The 18,576-nt window shown below is 34.4% G+C and overlaps 1 protein-coding gene and 1 long non-coding RNA gene across 9 annotated transcripts; both read right to left on the bottom strand.

Moving 5' to 3' along the window:
• Positions 1-1,802: 1,802 nt before the first annotated feature.
• Positions 1,803-8,438, bottom strand: LOC141721802 (uncharacterized). 8 transcript variants are annotated; one of them, XR_012574888.1, is made up of 6 exons: positions 8,271-8,438; positions 8,105-8,147; positions 6,455-6,547; positions 3,926-4,091; positions 3,211-3,828; positions 1,803-3,105 (listed from the first exon to the last, which is right to left on the bottom strand). It is a non-coding gene; the product is annotated as an uncharacterized LOC141721802 (long non-coding RNA). The 8 variants fall into 8 exon arrangements; XR_012574890.1 differs by lacking the exon at positions 6,455-6,547 and having other exon boundaries at positions 1,804-3,105; positions 8,271-8,437; XR_012574887.1 differs by lacking the exon at positions 6,455-6,547 and having other exon boundaries at positions 1,805-3,105; positions 3,926-4,073; positions 8,271-8,437.
• Positions 8,439-11,087: 2,649 nt separating this feature from the next.
• On the bottom strand, positions 11,088-13,366 carry LOC141717345 (cytochrome P450 81Q32-like). The gene is made up of 2 exons (XM_074519425.1): positions 12,434-13,366; positions 11,088-11,770 (listed from the first exon to the last, which is right to left on the bottom strand). Exons 1-2 carry the CDS (start codon positions 13,364-13,366, stop codon positions 11,165-11,167), a joined length of 1,539 nt encoding a protein of 512 aa, XP_074375526.1. The 3' UTR covers positions 11,088-11,164.
• Positions 13,367-18,576: the final 5,210 nt, after the last annotated feature.

Here is an 18,576-nt window from a genome sequence, read left to right as displayed (position 1 = left end):
ACAATCACGTTGAGATCAGTTTAACTCATTGGTATCATCTTCGGCTCTTTGCCGGCTATTGGATCCGCCTCCCGATAAGCCTTTTACTGTTATAAACCCCTTTTTATTGCGCTACATATAAAGAAATGAGGGGTGACCGCTCCTCTGTAAATTAGAACTACAGTATACACACTTGATTATATTCAGATTGTAATGTAATATTATTAGATCAAAACAGTACCGTAACTACTCTTGTGATATAGGTAAATATACAAGTAAAAAAATGAGGGTGGTAAATCACAAATTACTTCTAATACACCGTAAAGCCAAATTACAAATTACAAATTATATCATAAGAGTAAACCGTAACTATCCTTATGATAGATAAATCTACAAGTAAAAAAAATGAGGGCGGTAAATCTCAAATTACTTCCAATACTATGACATCAAAGTTTGAAAACTTAGATTCTAGTTCACCTAAAATATTACTTAGAATTATCTGTTTCGGTTCACTAAGAAATATCAACCCGTGTTCTAAAAATGCAGGTGATGTAAGGTGGATTAGTGTTGCAGAGGCGACACGAGGTGCAAACAAGTCATATAACGTCCCCGTCACAATCCTTGCAAACACAGCTCCAGAAATTGCTGCAATCACATCATATCCGATGCATGTTAAGGTCAAGTTATGGTTGCAAATCAGAGTTATTAGAGCGATATGAGAAAAGGTGGATCCAAAACAAACAAATAAAGATATCCATGATAGGTAAAATGATCTCATGTGATGTGATGCAACTGAGTATATTTTCAGTTTAGTCGTCATGTGCTCCGAATCCAGTGTTATAGAAACTTCTGAATTGTTTTTTCTATTCTTTTTTGTTTGAGAAATATTATCTCAGTCTTAGGGTACTAAATATCTTAAATGCTAGAAAGAAATAACAGTAATATCAAATATTGTCTTTACCGATTTTATACTAATTTTGGAAGAAGTTTACATATGTTGACGACGTTGACATATTTTATACTAATATCAACCTTGTCAACATATGTCATGCTCTTCCAAAATTTAGTATAAATTTGACAAAGACAATGTTGGATATTATTTTCATCTCTTTCTACAATTTGATATATTTAGCATCCTAAAAATGAGATGTATATTTCTCAAATAGAAGAGGAAATAATTGAGGGTTTTCCACTCCGTGGATTCAGAACACAAGGCGACTAAACTGAGAATACCCTCAATCGCAACACGTCACATGAGAGCATTTCACCTATTTTGGATATCTTTGTTTGCTTGTTTTGTACCCACCTTTATTGTTTCACCCCTCGTGCCTCTGATTCACGACAACCTTGACCTCAACAGACATCAGGAATGTTGTGATTGCATCAAAGTTTCTGGACCTGTGTTTGCAAGGATTGTGATGAGAACATTATGTGACTAGTTTGGATCTAGTTTGGACCTTGTGTCACCTCTGCTGGACTGATGCTCCTTAAAGCACCCGCAATCTCAAAAGCCGAACTGCCATCGAACGATTGTTTAAAAATTAACGCATATACTTGTTCTGAATACCCTCATTACTAAATTGCACCAAGTATTTCGGAAACATGAACTGACATCCAAGTGAATCTCGGCATGCACAAGTGCATATTCACAATTCCATAAGTAAATTAATGCACTACATACACGCACAAACTTTTGAAAAGACATTTAATTTTTATATCTATAATTCAACCTCAGTTATACAAAAACGACATTTACATAATACTTCTCCAAATTTAACATTCCCAACTAAAACATATATAGGGCTAACAAGAAACAGGTTTCCAAAATACAAGCACACAATTAACAAAAAAAATACTATAAATACAAATAAGAAAGTAAAAAAAATAAATATATTTTGATTTGGTCCAGTGAGCCTGTACCAGATTCTTGAAGATACCCAAATACAATCACGTTGAGATCAGTTTTACTCATTGGTATAATCTTCGACTCTTCGCCGGCTATTGGATCCACCTCCGGAGAAGCCTTTTACTGTTATAAACCCCTTTTTATTGCGCTACATACAAGGAAATGAGGGGTGACCGCTCCTCTGTAAATTAGAACTACAGTATACACACTTGATTATATTCAGATTGTAATGTAATATTATTAGATCAAAACAGTACCGTAACTACTCTTGTGATATAGGTAAATCTACAAGTAAAAAAATGAGGGTGGTAAATCACAAATTACTTCTAATACACCGTAAAGCCACAAAACATTACTGTACTGAAGTTTTGATGACAGTAAGTTATATATTGTAAACAACGTGATTCAGAACAATCAATGAGGAAGCACATATACCAAAGAGATAACAACCAAATATCAATTATTTAACTTATTTTCATATGAATACCCTTGGGCTGTATTCATGTACAATGACTAAGTTTAAATATTTAAGGTCAAGAGAAAGTATCTGCAAGTCCGAACTGCGACAAAGAGAGAAAACATATTCAAAATATATAACACTATATATGCACTATAAAATGATCTTCCTTAAAATGCAAGGGTGCTTAATATTCTAAATTTTTTTGGGTGTATAGAATTTCATCCAATACTCTATCCAGTATATGTTTAGGCCACTGAATATATCTACCTATTGGTACTTTGTGAAACACGTACCTTATTTATCATGTATTAACATTAATATTCGCACCATAGGAATTAAAACACAATGATTAGGTACAAAGAACAAGAAATAATCTAATACCGTACGGTCTCTAATAACCAATATATTAATAATCTCATCATAAGAATTAGACCACCCTGATGCAAGAAGCTTACCGGATGGACTCCAAGAACATGCAACAACCTGCCAATATAAAAGCACAATATCAACAGCCTTTTAGTGGAATTCTAGCTCCTTTTTACTTGTACTAACTCTGAGAAAAAACATTAAGGACATGTCAGACTGGCTCACAATCCTTTTTCTCCTGTGATAAACGCTTTATCTAACAGTAGAGGAAACTATAAATTGCACATCAATCTAATAAAACAGCGTATACACGGTTGAGCATCCTTATAAACTAACTCATATAGTCTTGGTCTGCATTATCCACATGTACACGGACAGATACGACCTGCACTTTCTATCACCGCAGAAATAATAAGTCATGTTTTATATTTTGTTTATTTATCTGCTAAATTAATTAGTATTATACTTTTATTTATATTCAACTAAAAAAACCATGTACCTCAGAAGCTTGTCCTTCTAAAACCGTCACATCAGAGTTGGGAATAATGCCAATCATAGCTGGTGAGTTTGATTAAATGTTAACTGCCTCAACGTGCTTCAGCTCCAGTTCTGACATAAATTATCATAGAAACAGTAAGAAGACACTTCCTTTAAAAAAAGGAACCACTAAGAAATATAATTTCACTAATTTACTTCAAAATTTTAGAGATTATGAATTAAAGCAGGTTTTAAAAGGAGTTTGAAGAGAAAGCTTGTGGCAAAAAAACCATGAATCTCAATAATTATGTCTTCCTCATGTTCAATTTTTCATCCTTTGCATCAGTGAGTTCGGCATGTGGCGCTGCTGTCTTTGCCATTTTCTCTTTCTCTTCCAAATCTTCCAGCTCTCTTTCTTTTTCCGTATTTTGTTTCTCCATTTTCTCACTAGCATTATCATTCCCTCTTTCAAGATGCTCTCTGTCAAGTTTGCTTTTAAAAACATCGATACCTTTTCCCTTTTCTCTGTGTTTTGTTTCCGGAACACTATCTTTTGTTTCCTACATGAGCTCCTCTGATTCATAGGCATCTTTTGCGATAGGATCCGGAGGTTGTAGGAATGAGGATCCACCAACAATTTCTGCATCATTCTGAATAATGTATTAGGAAATAGTCGCTTAAACTTCCTCTAATACGTATGAATTAATACATATAAAAGTGGAAGGCGATAGGTTTACACAATTAACATTTGCTTCCAGCTGAAAATGCTGGAATCCTTTCTGCACTAGTGGAAAAAGGTCTCCTGGTGGAACCATATTTCTATCTATGGTACCTTTTCTAATCCCTGAGCTTCATTTTCGAACGTATGTGCTGAAGTTGAAAATCCTGCACATATAAACCAACCTGCTAAAGAGGGAAACAGACATACAGAGGCTTCAAGATATAAATAATATCTTCCAATCTATCACAAAATTTACAATTTTCACATACGATACATAAATTCCTGAATGATGCAATACAATATTGAATGAGGGAATATCTTAATTTCTAATGAAAATGTCTTGTTGACCTCTATGTACATAATTGATATATGAGCAAGTCACAAAGAAATTTATGACTTGCACAGATATAAGCATGAACTTAAAAAAAATAAGCAGGTATAAAGTTTGAGAGAAAGTGGTGCATAGGTGAAAACTAAATGGTTGTGATATTATTGGTTTTGGAATATTATTATTGATACATAAATGAAGTGGTTTCATCCAATATAAGCAACATTGCATCATTGTTATCCAGATCTATTTGTAAGGTTAATAAATTTGTCGACAATCAAATTGACAAGAATCAATATGATGTGTACACAAGTCCTTAAACTTATTTGATTCCTTTTTCGGCCATCTGTTAGCAAAGCAAAAAGCCTTGAGTCGAATGCTAACCGGATTTTATATTCCAGATCCGGACAGTATTTTAGTGAAGAAATTATAGATGTGCTCGGCACCAAGGAAACAAGGTTGGAAGTTATTGAAAATCTTGTCCAGATCTTAAGCAATAACTTTCTCTTCCCAAAACATTGGATCCTCCACTCACAACCTACGTCACATACACAATTTTCCTTATAACACATTCCTTCTATTTCTGGCACTGCATTCTTTTTTCTTACTGAGCCTCCAACCCGACCATCAAACCACAATTGGAGCCCAGATTATCCACTTAATCACAGCATTTTTAATTAATTTGACCATTCTGATCTTCTCCCTTGCTCTAAATAGTGTACAGGGAAAGAGGGTCATTCCGGTACGTGGTACGAGTTCTTGTACGTGGGACGCAGTCTCCACGAAACTAGTAATATGACATCAGTTCACTTAGATTTCACTTCTTATTATCAGTTTAGATTCACTTAGATATGGCAGTTCGTGTTTTGAATCTGCAGGTGCTGCAAAGAAGATGAGGGCTGCAGAGGCGACACCAGGCCCAAACAAGTCTCATAATGTCCCCATCACAATCCTTGCAAACATAACTCCCGAAACTGCTCTTAGCATTTCCGATGTATGTTGACCTAAAGTTGAGGTGTCACAAATCAAAGGTATAAGGGGTGGAGCAGTAAAGGTGGATACAAAACAAGCAAAGACAGATATCCAAGATAGGTGAAATGCTCTCATTTGAGGTGCTGCGAGTGAGTGTATTCTCAGTTTAGTCCCCTTGTGCTCCAAATCCAGCAAAGCAGAAAACCCTTGATTGTTTTCCGTATTTGTTTTTTTTGCTTTTTGTTTGAGAAATGTCTATCTCAATCTTAGGGAGCTAAATATCTCAAATGTTAGCAAGAGATAATATTAATATCAAACACAGTCTTTGCCGATTTTATATTAAATTTTGGAACAAGGTTCCATATGCCAATTTTGTCAACATATGTCACCTTCTTCCAAAATTTAGTATAAAATTGGCAAATACGTAATTTGATATTATTATCATCTCTATGTAGTATCTCATACATTTATCACCCTAAATTGAAATGAATATTTGTCAAACAAAAAACCAAAAGAAAAACAATATAGGTTTTCCACTCCCTAGATTCGGAGCACAAGGGGACTATATTAGTAAGACACTCAGCCGCAGCACATCACATGAGAGCATTTCATCTATCATGGATATGTATCCTTGATTGTTTTGTATCCACCTTTGATGTTCCACCCTTATACCTTTGATTCGCGACAACCATGACCTCAACAGACATCGGAAATGTTGGGATTGCAGCTGGACCTGTGTTTGCAATGATTGTGACGGGAACAGAATGTGACATGTTTGGACCTACCGTCACCTCTGCAGGACTGATGCTCCCTGCAGCACCTGCCATCTCAAAAGCCGAACTGACATCGCTAAGAATCGTTTGGGAACTAATGCCTATACTTGATCAGAATACTCAATCTAAATTGCACCATGTATCTTGAAAACAAGAACTGACATCTAAGTAAATCCGAGCTTGCACACGTGCATATTCACAATCCCATATGTAAATTAATGCAGCACATACACACACAAACATATCAAAAGACACTGAATTATATATATTCTTATTTAAACCCCAATTATCCAAAAACAACATACCTGGTACGTCTTCAAACTTAACATGTTTCCAAGCAGATCATATTTAGGGCAAATAAGAAACAGGTTTCTAAAATTCAAGCACACACGTAGTAAAAAAACAAAAAAAAACTATAGACACAAAAAAGAAAGTAAAAGAAATGAATTTCGTTTGATGAGGGAACGTGTACCAGATTATTGAAGATAACCGAAATACAATCACGTTGAGATCTGTTTGACTGATGATATCTTGCTATTGGATATGGCGCCAGAGAAACCTTTTACTGTCATGAAAACCTTGTTATTGTGCTATATAAAAGGCAATGAGGAAGCCGCTCTATTGTAAAATATAAAACTACAGTCGGTCTACACATTTGTAGAATGTTCGCGTTCCCCTAAAACTCTTTTTTCTTACTGTGCCTCCAACCCGCCCATCAAACCATATATGGAGCCCTGATTATCCACTTATTCTTTCAGCATTTTTAATTTATTTGACCATTCTGATCTTCTCCCTTGGGAAAGCGGGTCGTTCAGGTAAATGGTACGAGTTCGTGTACGTGGGACGGAGTCTCCACGAATCTAGTAATATGACACAGTTCACTTAGATTTCACTTCTCAGTTTACATTCACTTAGAGATGTCAGCTCGTGTTTTGAATCTGCAGGTGCTGCAAAGAAGAGGAGTGCTGCAGAGACGACACCAGGTGCAAATAAGTCACATAATGTTCCCATCACAATCCTTGCAAACATAACCCCTGAAACTGCTCCCAGCATTTCCGATGCATGTTGACCTAAAGTTTAGGTTGTTGCAAATCAAAGGTATAAGGGGTGGCGCAAGAAAGGTGGATACAAAACAAGCAAAGACAAATATCCAAGATAGGTGAAATGCTCTTATTTGAGGAGCTGCGAGTGAGTGTATTCTCAGTTTTGTCGCCTTGTACTCCAAATCCAGCAAAGTGGAAACCCTTGATTGTTTTTTGTATTAGTTTTTTTTTTGTTTTTTTTTTGAGAAATATCTAACTCAATCTTAGGCAGCTAAATATCTCAAATGTTAGCAAGAGATAATATTAATATCAAACACAGTCTTTGCCGATTTCATACTAAATTTTGGAAAAAGGTTACATATACGAATTTTGTCAACATATGTCACCTTCTTCCAAATTTTTGTATAAATTTGGCAAATACGGAATTTGAAATTATTATCATCTCTTTCAAGCATTCCATATATTTAGCACCCTAAATTGAAATATATTTGTCAAACAGAAACCAAAAGAGAAAACAATCAGGTTTTCCAGTTCGTGGAATCTGAGCACAAGGCGACTATATTGATAATACACTTGGTTGCAGCACGTCACATGAGAGCATTTCATCTACCATGGATATATATCCTTGATTGTTTTGTATCCACCTTTCCTGCACCACCCTTATACCTTTGATTCGCGACAACCATGACCTCAACAGACATCGGAAATGTTGGGATCGCAACAGGAGCTGTATTTGCAATGATTGTGACGGGAACAATGTGCGACTTGTTTGGACCTACCGTCACCTCTGCAGGACTGGTGCTCCACGCAGCACCTGCCTTCTCAAAAGCCGAACTGACATCTAAGAATCGTTTGGGAACTAATTTATATACTTGATCAGAATACACTCAAATATGCAATTTAGGAAAAAAAAATAAAAATTGAACCAAGTATCTTGAAACAAGAACTGACATCTTGCATACGTCATATTCACAATTCCATACGTAAATTAATGCAGCACATCCACACACAAACATATCAAAACACACTGAATCATATATTCTTATTAATTAAACCCCAATTATCCAAAAATAACATACCTGGTACGTCTTCAAACTTAACATGTTTCCAAGCAGATCATATCTAGGGCAAATAAGAAACAGGTTTCTAAAATTCAAGCACACACGTAGTAAAAAAAATAAAAAAACCCTAGATACAAAAAAGAAAGTAAAAGAAATGAATTTGGTTTGATGAGGGAACGTGTACCAGATTATTGAAGATAACCGAAATACAATCACGTTGAGATCTGTTTGACTGATGATATCTTCGCCGGCTATCGGATCTGGCGCCGGAGAAACCTTTTACTGTCATGAAAGCCTTGTTATTGTTAAACCCTTGTTATTGTGCTACATACAAGACAACGAAGTGGCCGCTCTATTGTAAAATATAGGACTAGAGGCGGTCTATACAACAAGATAAGACTGACAACAAGATTGTAACTTCATAGGTAAAACGCAGGCACGTGTCTCTCTACGTGGCCATGTATACTCTCGCATTTCATTCACCGATTATAATATTTATAATTTTATTATTTTATAAAAATAAATTATATAAAATAATAATTATATATTATTAAAATTAATGAAATAAAAATATTTGTATTATTATGGGCATTTCATTGACTCATTATAATATTTTTAATTTATTATTTTATAAAAATAAATTATAAAAAATAATAATTATATATTATTAAAAATTAATGAAGTTAAAATGTTTGTATTATTATGTGTATATTATATTGTTGAAAAATTCAAAATTTATATAATTAAAATTTTAAAAAGTCCTCCTACTACTACGGTTTATAGATCGTTTTGGTGCAAGATGGAAAACCTATAAAAAAGTGGGAGTTTTGAATAGTATTGATGTATGTGGATGATTTAGTATTATTTTTTATATTGCCTTTTTAATTTTTTTTGATTTATTAATTATTTTGTTATATTATAATTTTAATTATTAAAATTAATTTGGGAAATATTTGGTTCCCTATAAACGAGGTAAGAAATAAATTGGAGTGTGATTGAAAATTGAATTGGATTATAATTTATAGAGTTTGTAGTTATATTAGATACATGATTTACTTTTTTTTATGGTGGCGAAAAAATATATATTAGGGGAGAATTTTAGTTTTTTGTGCTTGATAATATTCTAAAATTTAAATATTTGTTTAATATATTTGAAAAAATTACGAAAAAAATTACAAGAGTTCCACGTTTATGTGCTTCATTCACTATAATTTTAAAAAAAAATCGAAACATCGATATGAGACTTAAAGTATTAGTCAAATCACTAGTTGAGTGAAAAAAATAGCAAAACAAATGAATTTACTTGTTTCTTAAAATTTTGTCATCTGACTAATATATAGAGGTCTTGACATCCTTATGGTTAAATAATTCATAATTATTTTAAAAAAAGCGAAACATCCATATAGGACTAAACACACTATTAAAACAACAAACCAAATAAAGGTATTTTTTTCTTGAAAATTTTGTCATATCAAATGTTTTGACATCTGTACGGTTGCACATAAATATTTTTTAAAAAAATCAAAACAACTACATGAGACTAAACACTACCAGTCAAATCACTGGTTGACTATTAAAAAGCAAACCAAATGTGGAAAAAGCAAACCAAATGAGGAGAGGGGAGATAGTGACTTGATCCTTAGCATACAACAAGGTAAGTAGGCATCTTACTAAGGCAAATTGAATCACGAAACACAGTCAAATCGAACCTCGAAACTCACGAGCCCCAGAAAATAATACGACCTAGTTTTTAATCCATAATATTTGGTGATGTCTGTGGGAAAGCATAACAACAACCATGGTGAACATGCGGTGCACAAACAACTCTCCTGAAGGAACATCGGCTCGAACAACTCAACCAATCTCGTCAATAGTGGAGATACCTCCGCATTCAACCTACGCCTCCACTTCTCCCCTCTCCTCTTCCTGAATTCACTATCTCCCCTCTCCTCTTCTCATTTCCTGAATTCACTATCTCCCCTCTCCTCTTCTCATTTGATTTCTTGAAAGAAAAAAAGTATATTTTTTTAACTTTTTCCTCTGTTCTTACTCATGTCGTACTGATCATGCACTTACGCTCGTTTCATAAGCTAATCTTCTTGTTTTTACTGGCAGCTACTGAGAAAAAACAGCTGCTATTTTCGCATAATGTGACTTCCATGAGCAAGATATTGCAGTTTCAGAGATGAAATCAGTTTCCCGGGATGAGGGTTCCAATGCAGTGTCCGAAATGATGCATTCGAGTCAAGAACAGGTACAGCAGCACCTAAGGGAAACACCAACACATTCTTCAGATGAGTTCTTCACAAACAAAAGAACAGTGCCAAACACCTCGGACCCTATACACAATCGTTGATTGTAGACCAGTATACAAATGGCTACCAAGACACTTTGGTCGTGTTTATTCCCCCTGTCATGATGGCTTAAGGGTGTGGAGTGTTTTTGTGTTAATATAGATCTTTGAAAGTTATGTTTTACCATCTTCACACCGAGTATGTATATTTTGAATGAATACATTTTATCAAGCTCTATTTTTCTTCTCGTTGCCAAAATATTGTTGTGTGTGTTTCATTCCCTTCATCTTTCTTCCTCGTTGGTCGTTACATTCACTGTTAAAGGTCATTTCAATTGTTCATACATTTGCAGTGATGTCTTCTTACATTTTATTACACTTTTTACCTGATTTTACCGTAAACTGTGAAGCTACTAAGGCTAAGTATCTTATTCCAGCATACCTTGGGATTTAAGTGTGTATTTTGGTAACTTCTGAAACCAAAAGGTTTTAGTTCTAGTGTAGTTCTGATCCAAACTGGAACATTATGATTAGAAGTAGGCTAGAGGTTTCTGTTGAACACATGCAGAAAGTATATTTGACAAACATATGCACACACATCCTATCTACTGCCACAAGATAAAGTCCTTTTAAAGCACTTAACACTTAACACTTACCAGTACAAACACAAAATACTTTTTATTTAAAGCACCAAATATTGTGCCAGTTATTTAGTTAACAAACCAGCCACTGAGCCATACACAATATTTCCCAAAGACATAGCAAATCAGTTGAACCATATAAAACTAAAATAAAGAATGTTCAGTAGTGGCACCTCTAGGTTTGCAAATAGCTTCCAGAGGCTTGATTTTAGGAGTACTAAAACCAGGACCTTCAGTCATATCTTCGAGCTCAACGCCAACTCTCTCCCACTCAAAAACTTGAATCAGTCTCCCCAAAACTAATCCAAGCACTCTCTTCCCAATCACAGCCCCCGGACAAGATCTTCTTCCAGCACCAAATGGTATCAACATTTCTTCGCCTTCACATTCATGCCTCTCTGGTATAAATTCATTTGGCTTCGGCCATGCCTTAGGGTTCCTATGAATCGCCCTCAGATTGACTAGCAACATTGTTCCACGTGATACGTTGTAGCCACCAACAGTGCAGTCCTCTGAACTTTCATGTGGAATGAGAAATGGAAGTGGTGGATGGAGGCGAAGAGTCTCTGTTATGACATTTTGTAGGAAATTTAGTTTCGGCAGGTCTTGCTCTGCTAGAAGCCGGTCTTTTGGAACATGAGTCTCTATTTCAGCTCTAACTTTTTCTATTGATTCAGGGTGGTTGACTAGGAGTGCCATTGCCCATTCCATGGTTAAGGATAATGTATCTGTGCCTGCTATCAGTAACACCTAGGCATCCCATGCACAAATTACATATATTAGATGAATATTTGCAGATCTATCAAGTTTAATATACTATGATCCATTTCCGAAAATTTGGTTATTTGTTTTTGAATATCATATGATATTACAGAGCAGATGTAGCTGACAAAAATAAAAGATAATCAATATTGAATAACAAGTAGCTGACTGAAAATGACTCTTTGTCTTCAATAAAATATGAACAGTTGCTTATATGAAATGTAAACGTAGTTGACCCAAGTAAAAGATGAACAATGATTACGCAATTAGCAAGAAATAGATTCCAACTTGTGATTGAAGAATGACTCAATGTCTTAGATAAAATATGAACACTTGCTTATATGAAATATAGTTGACCTAAATAAACGATGAACAAAACCAGTAGAAGTTATACTTAAAAATTAGAAGGATCTATAATCTGAACATGCATCAGATGAAATAAGTTAAAAGTCTTTGGCAAAAAAAAAAAAAAGTTAAAAGTCAATGGCCAACTATTTCCTCAATATAAAATAAATACAGTAGAAATAATCATAATAACAATATTAATACAGATCATATAACTTTTCTTTGGATCTAAACTACTGAGTTATTTAATTTTAAAACAAAAAAACAGAAATATATTAGAAGTAGTTGAGTTTAATGTGCAGTTACCGCGATGATGCCTTTGATGATATTATCAGTATAAATTTCAGGCTCTGGATTTTGCAGCAACAGCAAGTGATCGATCATTGTCTTCTTCTTCCAATTCTTACGGTGATCTGCGGTGTCTTCATCATGGTCATCGTCATCGTTATCATTAATCGAATGATTCCCACGCCTCTTATCGATTAAATCTTGTAGGAAATAATCAAGCCTTTTCATTGTATCAATCATTTTCTTTTCAACCCCTCCATAATCAAGCCATCTTAAAATCGGAAAAAGATCTCCAATATTAGAATTCACACTTAAATCAAACAATTCCCTCAGTAGAAATCGAACCTTTCTTGCCTCCTCTGCATCCTCCACATTTTCTCCATAGTATCTTTTCCCAGTAATTGTCATGGACAATATATTAAAAGCAAGCTCATTAAACGTCGTCTTAAGTTCGACCTTAGTGCTACCAAAATTACTGACACATTTTTGCATGAGTTGACTTATTAGTAACCTTACTTCTTTGTCTCTAAGATCCGTGAAAAATGCAATACGATTCGGAGAGAAGATCTCGACAGAAGCCAGACGCCTTAGGTTACGCCAGAGATCACCATACGGGGCCACAGTCATGGTGGTGAAGTTGTAACTGAGGTGTGTGGTGGCCATTGAAACAGGCCTGTTGGCAAAAATCGTGTCGTTTTTTGTGAAACATTCCTGAACTGCAGCAGGGGAGCAAATGACAAGGACTTTCTTGAGACCAAAGCGAAGTAGGAGGATGTCTCCGTACTTTGAAGAGAGAGTCTCTAGGGTTTGGTGCAGAGGTTCTTTGATAAGATGAAGATGGCCTAATAAAGGAAGTGAAGGAGGACTTGGAGGGTTGTTGTTTGTTTGTTTCTTTAAAAGGAGAAACAGGAAGAAAATGAAGAGGATAATATACCAGTAGGTCTCTACCATTTTTGGTTTCTGTTTTATTTTCAAGTTTTGTTCGTTTTATACAAGCTCATACTCTCTCGGTTTTTATATTAGTCAGCTGCTGCATATGCGTGGAAATTTATTACTTCATGTTTGCCTAGGATTATTGCACCAATCGAACTTCTAATTCTAAGCTTGCTTCAGTCTCAGCTTACTTTATGTTTACCTAGGATTATTGCACTCGCCTTTATAAATTGGATTTAGTTATCTCTGAAATAACAAATATTTGTGTGAAAATTACCTCATATTTAGTTATAAATTATTTCACTGTTCTAACACAAAACGGTGGTCATTAGCTACCGATTTAAATGCGACCATCATGCACTGATTGCTTTTGATCATAATTTTCAACCAAACATAACCAACCAACATCGCAATTCAAACGATAATCGATTAACTGCCAAACTCATGGTTGGTTGGTTATGCTTTTCACTTTTTAAACGACCAAAATTAAACACGGGATCAGTTGTAAATATGATCAAAATTGACCGATTTTCAGTTGGTTATGTTCTTTGTAGGTCAAATCTTATTTCTGTCCAACATGTGGCAGTCCAAGACCAAGTCAACAGATCCAATTTTGTAACCACCTTTGCTAGCTGAGTTGAACTGAATTTTTGATTTCTAGTTATTGTTGTTTGAGGGTAAATCTTTGCCTGCTAGGCACGAGGATTACCCGTGTCTACTATTTATGCAGAATACCGTGACTGTCCCCTGTTCTTGAAAAACCTTGGCTTTTTAACTCTGATGTTAGAGAATTTTCTAGCCATGTAAGCCATTGATTGATCCATATTATCTAGCTCATCAAGGATGTAGTATTCATCTTCCACTAACTCCAAAATAACTTATTTTTAAGATCCCTTGTTCTTTTGCTCAACAACATGAATGACTAGAATTTGAGCATCTTGTTCATCTTCACCTATTTCAATGTCATTGACCATTAAGGCACTGAATCCATCAACCACATGTCCTTGATTTTCCTTCAATGAGCTCCTTTATAACATCTCAAACTCATATATTTTTAAGATTCCATACAAGACTTCCAGTGTCATTCTGCTCAAGCCGCTTCCTTCTCTAATAGATGATATTTTCTGTTCAAGATGGTTAGGAAGAGTTAGCAAAAACTTTAGGTTAACCTCCTCACCTCCTCAGCTTCATAATATTTATCTTGAAGTTGCGAGTCATTAATCAATTTGTTGAATCTTTTTAAAAAACTTTAGTAATTCCTTTTTTAGGTCTCGCCATTAAACCCTCATACTGAGATACCAGTATTCTCCTTTGATTTAATCTAACTTCCTCTGTACCCTCACACAGAATTTCAATCTTCTCTCAAATCTGCTTAGCTGTGTAACAGTTGAAAATATTGTTGTACATAACATTGTCAAGTGATTCCATCAATATTCGTTGCAAGACACTGTCCATGGAGACCTTTTGTAACATCCGGAAAATATCGTGTAATTATTTGTATCAATAAATGATTATTATGTGAATATTATATGAATTTTTGGTGAATTACCTGATAATTGATAATAATATTTGGATGTTTGTACATAATAAAATGTGAGTATGTTAATTTTAAAGTGTCCAGAATAAAATATAGATAATTAATGTATTTTTCTGATAATGTTTGGAGTGTTATATGATTTAATAATGATTTATGAATTTATTAATTATTTTCTGAATAATTACAAAATTATTTTATAAAGTCGGGAATTGTCCGACTTCAACCGTTTTTACGTTTTTACAACCCGAAACTCTTCCAAAAAATCATTCCTAGCCTAATCTGGTAATTCCGGACATTTTCCGTGTTTTTACTTTTCTGATCCGGATTACGGTTTGACCCGCGCGCCACCCGACGCAAGATTTCCGATACGATAATCATTTCGGTGAATCAACAAAACCCGTATTCTCGAAAGATGAGATATTGTTACATTATTTTCGTATAAAGTGTTTTATAAAAAACCCGGTTTGGATAATTATCCAATACGGGTATCAAATCAGATCGTTTTCGCGGTTACTTAGCAGCTAAGTAACTAATTTAACGATTCAAAACGATCTAGAACGAACCAATATTTCGTAAATATAAATAGCATATTTCTTATTTCATTTCATTCGTTTATTAATTTACAACCAGTAAAAATATAGTAAATACAGAGAAAATCCCAAGAAACCGATACCTTCTTGAAAATCAAACGCACGGACGAAGGCGTTATCGAACTCCGATTCAGGTGTGTAATATATCAAAACGAAGCTCTCGAAAAGTACTTTCATAATCAATCATCTGTTTTTATGCAGGAATCAAGGTGATTTTCTTATTTATTTAGTTATTTTCAAATTATTTGAAAATTAAAATATGAATTTTTGTAAACCTGATTGTTTGATTGTTTTGATGATTCTATGTTGTAGAACATGTTGTCCTGGTCAGATTCATATATCATACGTTAAAAATAGAGTTTAGTAATATAGGTAAAAGCGAGTTTGATTTTCCAGATGGGTGTTCTTGATGTTCTTGAGTGCACTCATCGGATTCCTATGAGTTTTAGCCGAAATTTTAATTGAATGAATCTGGGTACGGACGAACTAGGTGGTTGAATAGATCGTATCATGAGGAATCTAAAGGTGCAATCGAAATTGTAAACCGAATTCGGGAAGGTCATCATCGGAAAACGGGGTTTCGCGGCGGTGGGATTTTTCCCGTCCGTTTTCCCGATGATTCACTGAGTGGTTTCGTGATTTGGTCACAGATTTAAGTTCCTGATGAGGCCAGCTACATATCTACACGTTTTCGTGACGTTCTGGGTAGTTGCAGGTTACCGCCGGCGAGCTCAGTGGCGGCGGCCATGGCTGCCGGCGGCGAGGGAAGAAGAAGGTGGTAAAACTATGGTTTCATCACCCTTCTTTCGTGGTTTTGCGTTTTAGTCCCTGTAATTTCAAAACATTATAAAAATTAGAGTTATGTTTTAAAAGTTTTCAAAAATCCGATTTCTGTTTATAATTGTTTTCAGAAATTGTTTTTAATTTCTAAAAATTTCAAAAATCATTATCTTTATTCTAAAAATTAATTTTTTATTCGAAATTAAATCTTAATTATTTAATTAATTAATTTTAAGTGATAATTATTTTATTTAATTAATCAATTAATTTAATTAATAATTGGGTAATTGATTAAATTAATTATTAATTAATCTTAATTGATTTAATAATTAGATTTAATTATTTATTTTTGAATTAAAAATTCCGAAAAATATTTTCGAGCTTTAAAATAATATTTTAAATTACTTTCAAGGCTCGATAATTATTTTAAAGTCAAATTCGGGTGTTTGGACCCTATTATTTAATTATAAAATGATTCGAAGACCCGTTTTAATTCCGAAAAATGTTCAAAAATTCATAATAAATCAACCGTTCGTCCGTTTAATACGAAACGAACGCGTCTAGACTCAGAAAAATATTTTGTTTTCATTAAAAATACTTTTGAGACCAAATTTCTTCTGTATCAAAAGATCGTTTATTTTACGAGTCATTCTGAGTCGGTTATTAATCGATAAAATACTCTTTTTGACCCGATTCCAATTCTAAATGTATCGAGACCTATCTTTTGGCAATTCAACTTATGTGCTACATGAATTATGTGACTATGTATTATATGAAATATGTGATACGTTGCTTGTGTGTTTATGTGTTATGAGAACTATGAGTCTACGTATCGATTAAACTTTATATGATAAAAGATGATCCTTATCTGTTATTATCGGGCGGGTAGACGATAAGGATAAATGTATAGACTAGACAATTATATATTGTCAGTTCATTGAATAGTATTATTTGTGATAGATCCGCATAGTGTGAGACGTTCAAAGCCAGATAGAGATTGTAGAAGTAAAGCCTGATTGCGTGTAATAATGAATCGAATGGATTCATAATAAAGATAAACCTAAGAGGGTAAATGATAAGAAAGGTCAAGTAGCCTGTCAAGGGAAATACAGATGCAACATGACTGAGGATATGGCAGCTAGTTAAAGATCAGAGGATTATCAATTGAGGCAAGTATTCCTAACCTTTCTCCTAAAATACTACAATTATTTCTTCATTCCTATTATAAGTTCAGAATAGTTAACTGTTTTATATTTCGCTACAATTACTCTTAATTATGCAAGTTCCTTTCATTATTGTTCCTATATTATCGATTGTTCTCTTGAGCAAATATCCATTCTTTCGGGTTATTTGCGAACCCTGAATTGGGATGTTTTGAAATCAAAATGATTTGACATCAAAATACTCTATGGGCTGGACGGTTATTATGAGGACCAGTGATGAGCTGGATCCTATGGGTCGGGGATGGACCGAAACCTTAAGCCATAGTTGCCTGGGTACCCCATATGTTAGTTGGGTCTATGCAGTTGGGTATAGATCTGCATTGTATCCTAACTGATCAGCAGGTTATAGTGCATATGTTGGATTCTGGTGTCCAGTCTAATTTATTGTTGATCGCCATTAACGACATTCCTTCCCGAATAGTTCATAATTATAATATTAAACAAAGATTTGATTCAAAGAGATGAATCAGTGAAACGTTCACTATTCTTTTACAGAAAAGGGTGATTTATGATTCAAGGCCAATGAGGGCCGATGTTTTATTCGCTCAACTGCTTTAAATAAATAAAGATGTTTTGAAATCATTCAAAAATCGTTTTCAGAAGTTTCTTTGACCTAATACCTGGAAACTATTTATGATACTTGCTGGGCATTTTTGGCTCACTCTTGCTTTGAGAACTCTTATTTCTTTTAGTATCAAATAAGGACGGAAGCGAATAGCTTTTAATAGACAGCAAAAATGGTGAGATTCCTGCTGAAGAAATTTAGAGGTGCCAGAGTGATCAATACAAGGAAATTAGTAATGAGGTAATGAAATTATATTCTTGTTTCATACCATAACCTGTAAGCGATCCTGAATAATGAGCGGTTGTCTGTATATTATTTTAATATACAGGTTTTTATTATTTAAAATTTTGTAGTGACTCCCAATCTTGACCCCGGATTTGGGGGGTGTTACACCTTTTCCTTTTCAGGCTCCGTATATGATGCAGGGTCTTTAGGTGCAAAGTGAGCTGGATTGACTATATCTCCAACAGTAGACTCAGGAACCCTTTGCATAGGAACAAAAGGTACATTCTTGAGAATTTGAATGTACATGA

This window comes from Apium graveolens, chromosome 4 (genome assembly GCF_009905375.1).
Source record: "Apium graveolens cultivar Ventura chromosome 4, ASM990537v1, whole genome shotgun sequence".
NCBI classification, from domain to species: Eukaryota; Viridiplantae; Streptophyta; class Magnoliopsida; order Apiales; family Apiaceae; genus Apium; species Apium graveolens.
This window is presented reverse-complemented; position numbering and strand designations above follow the sequence as displayed.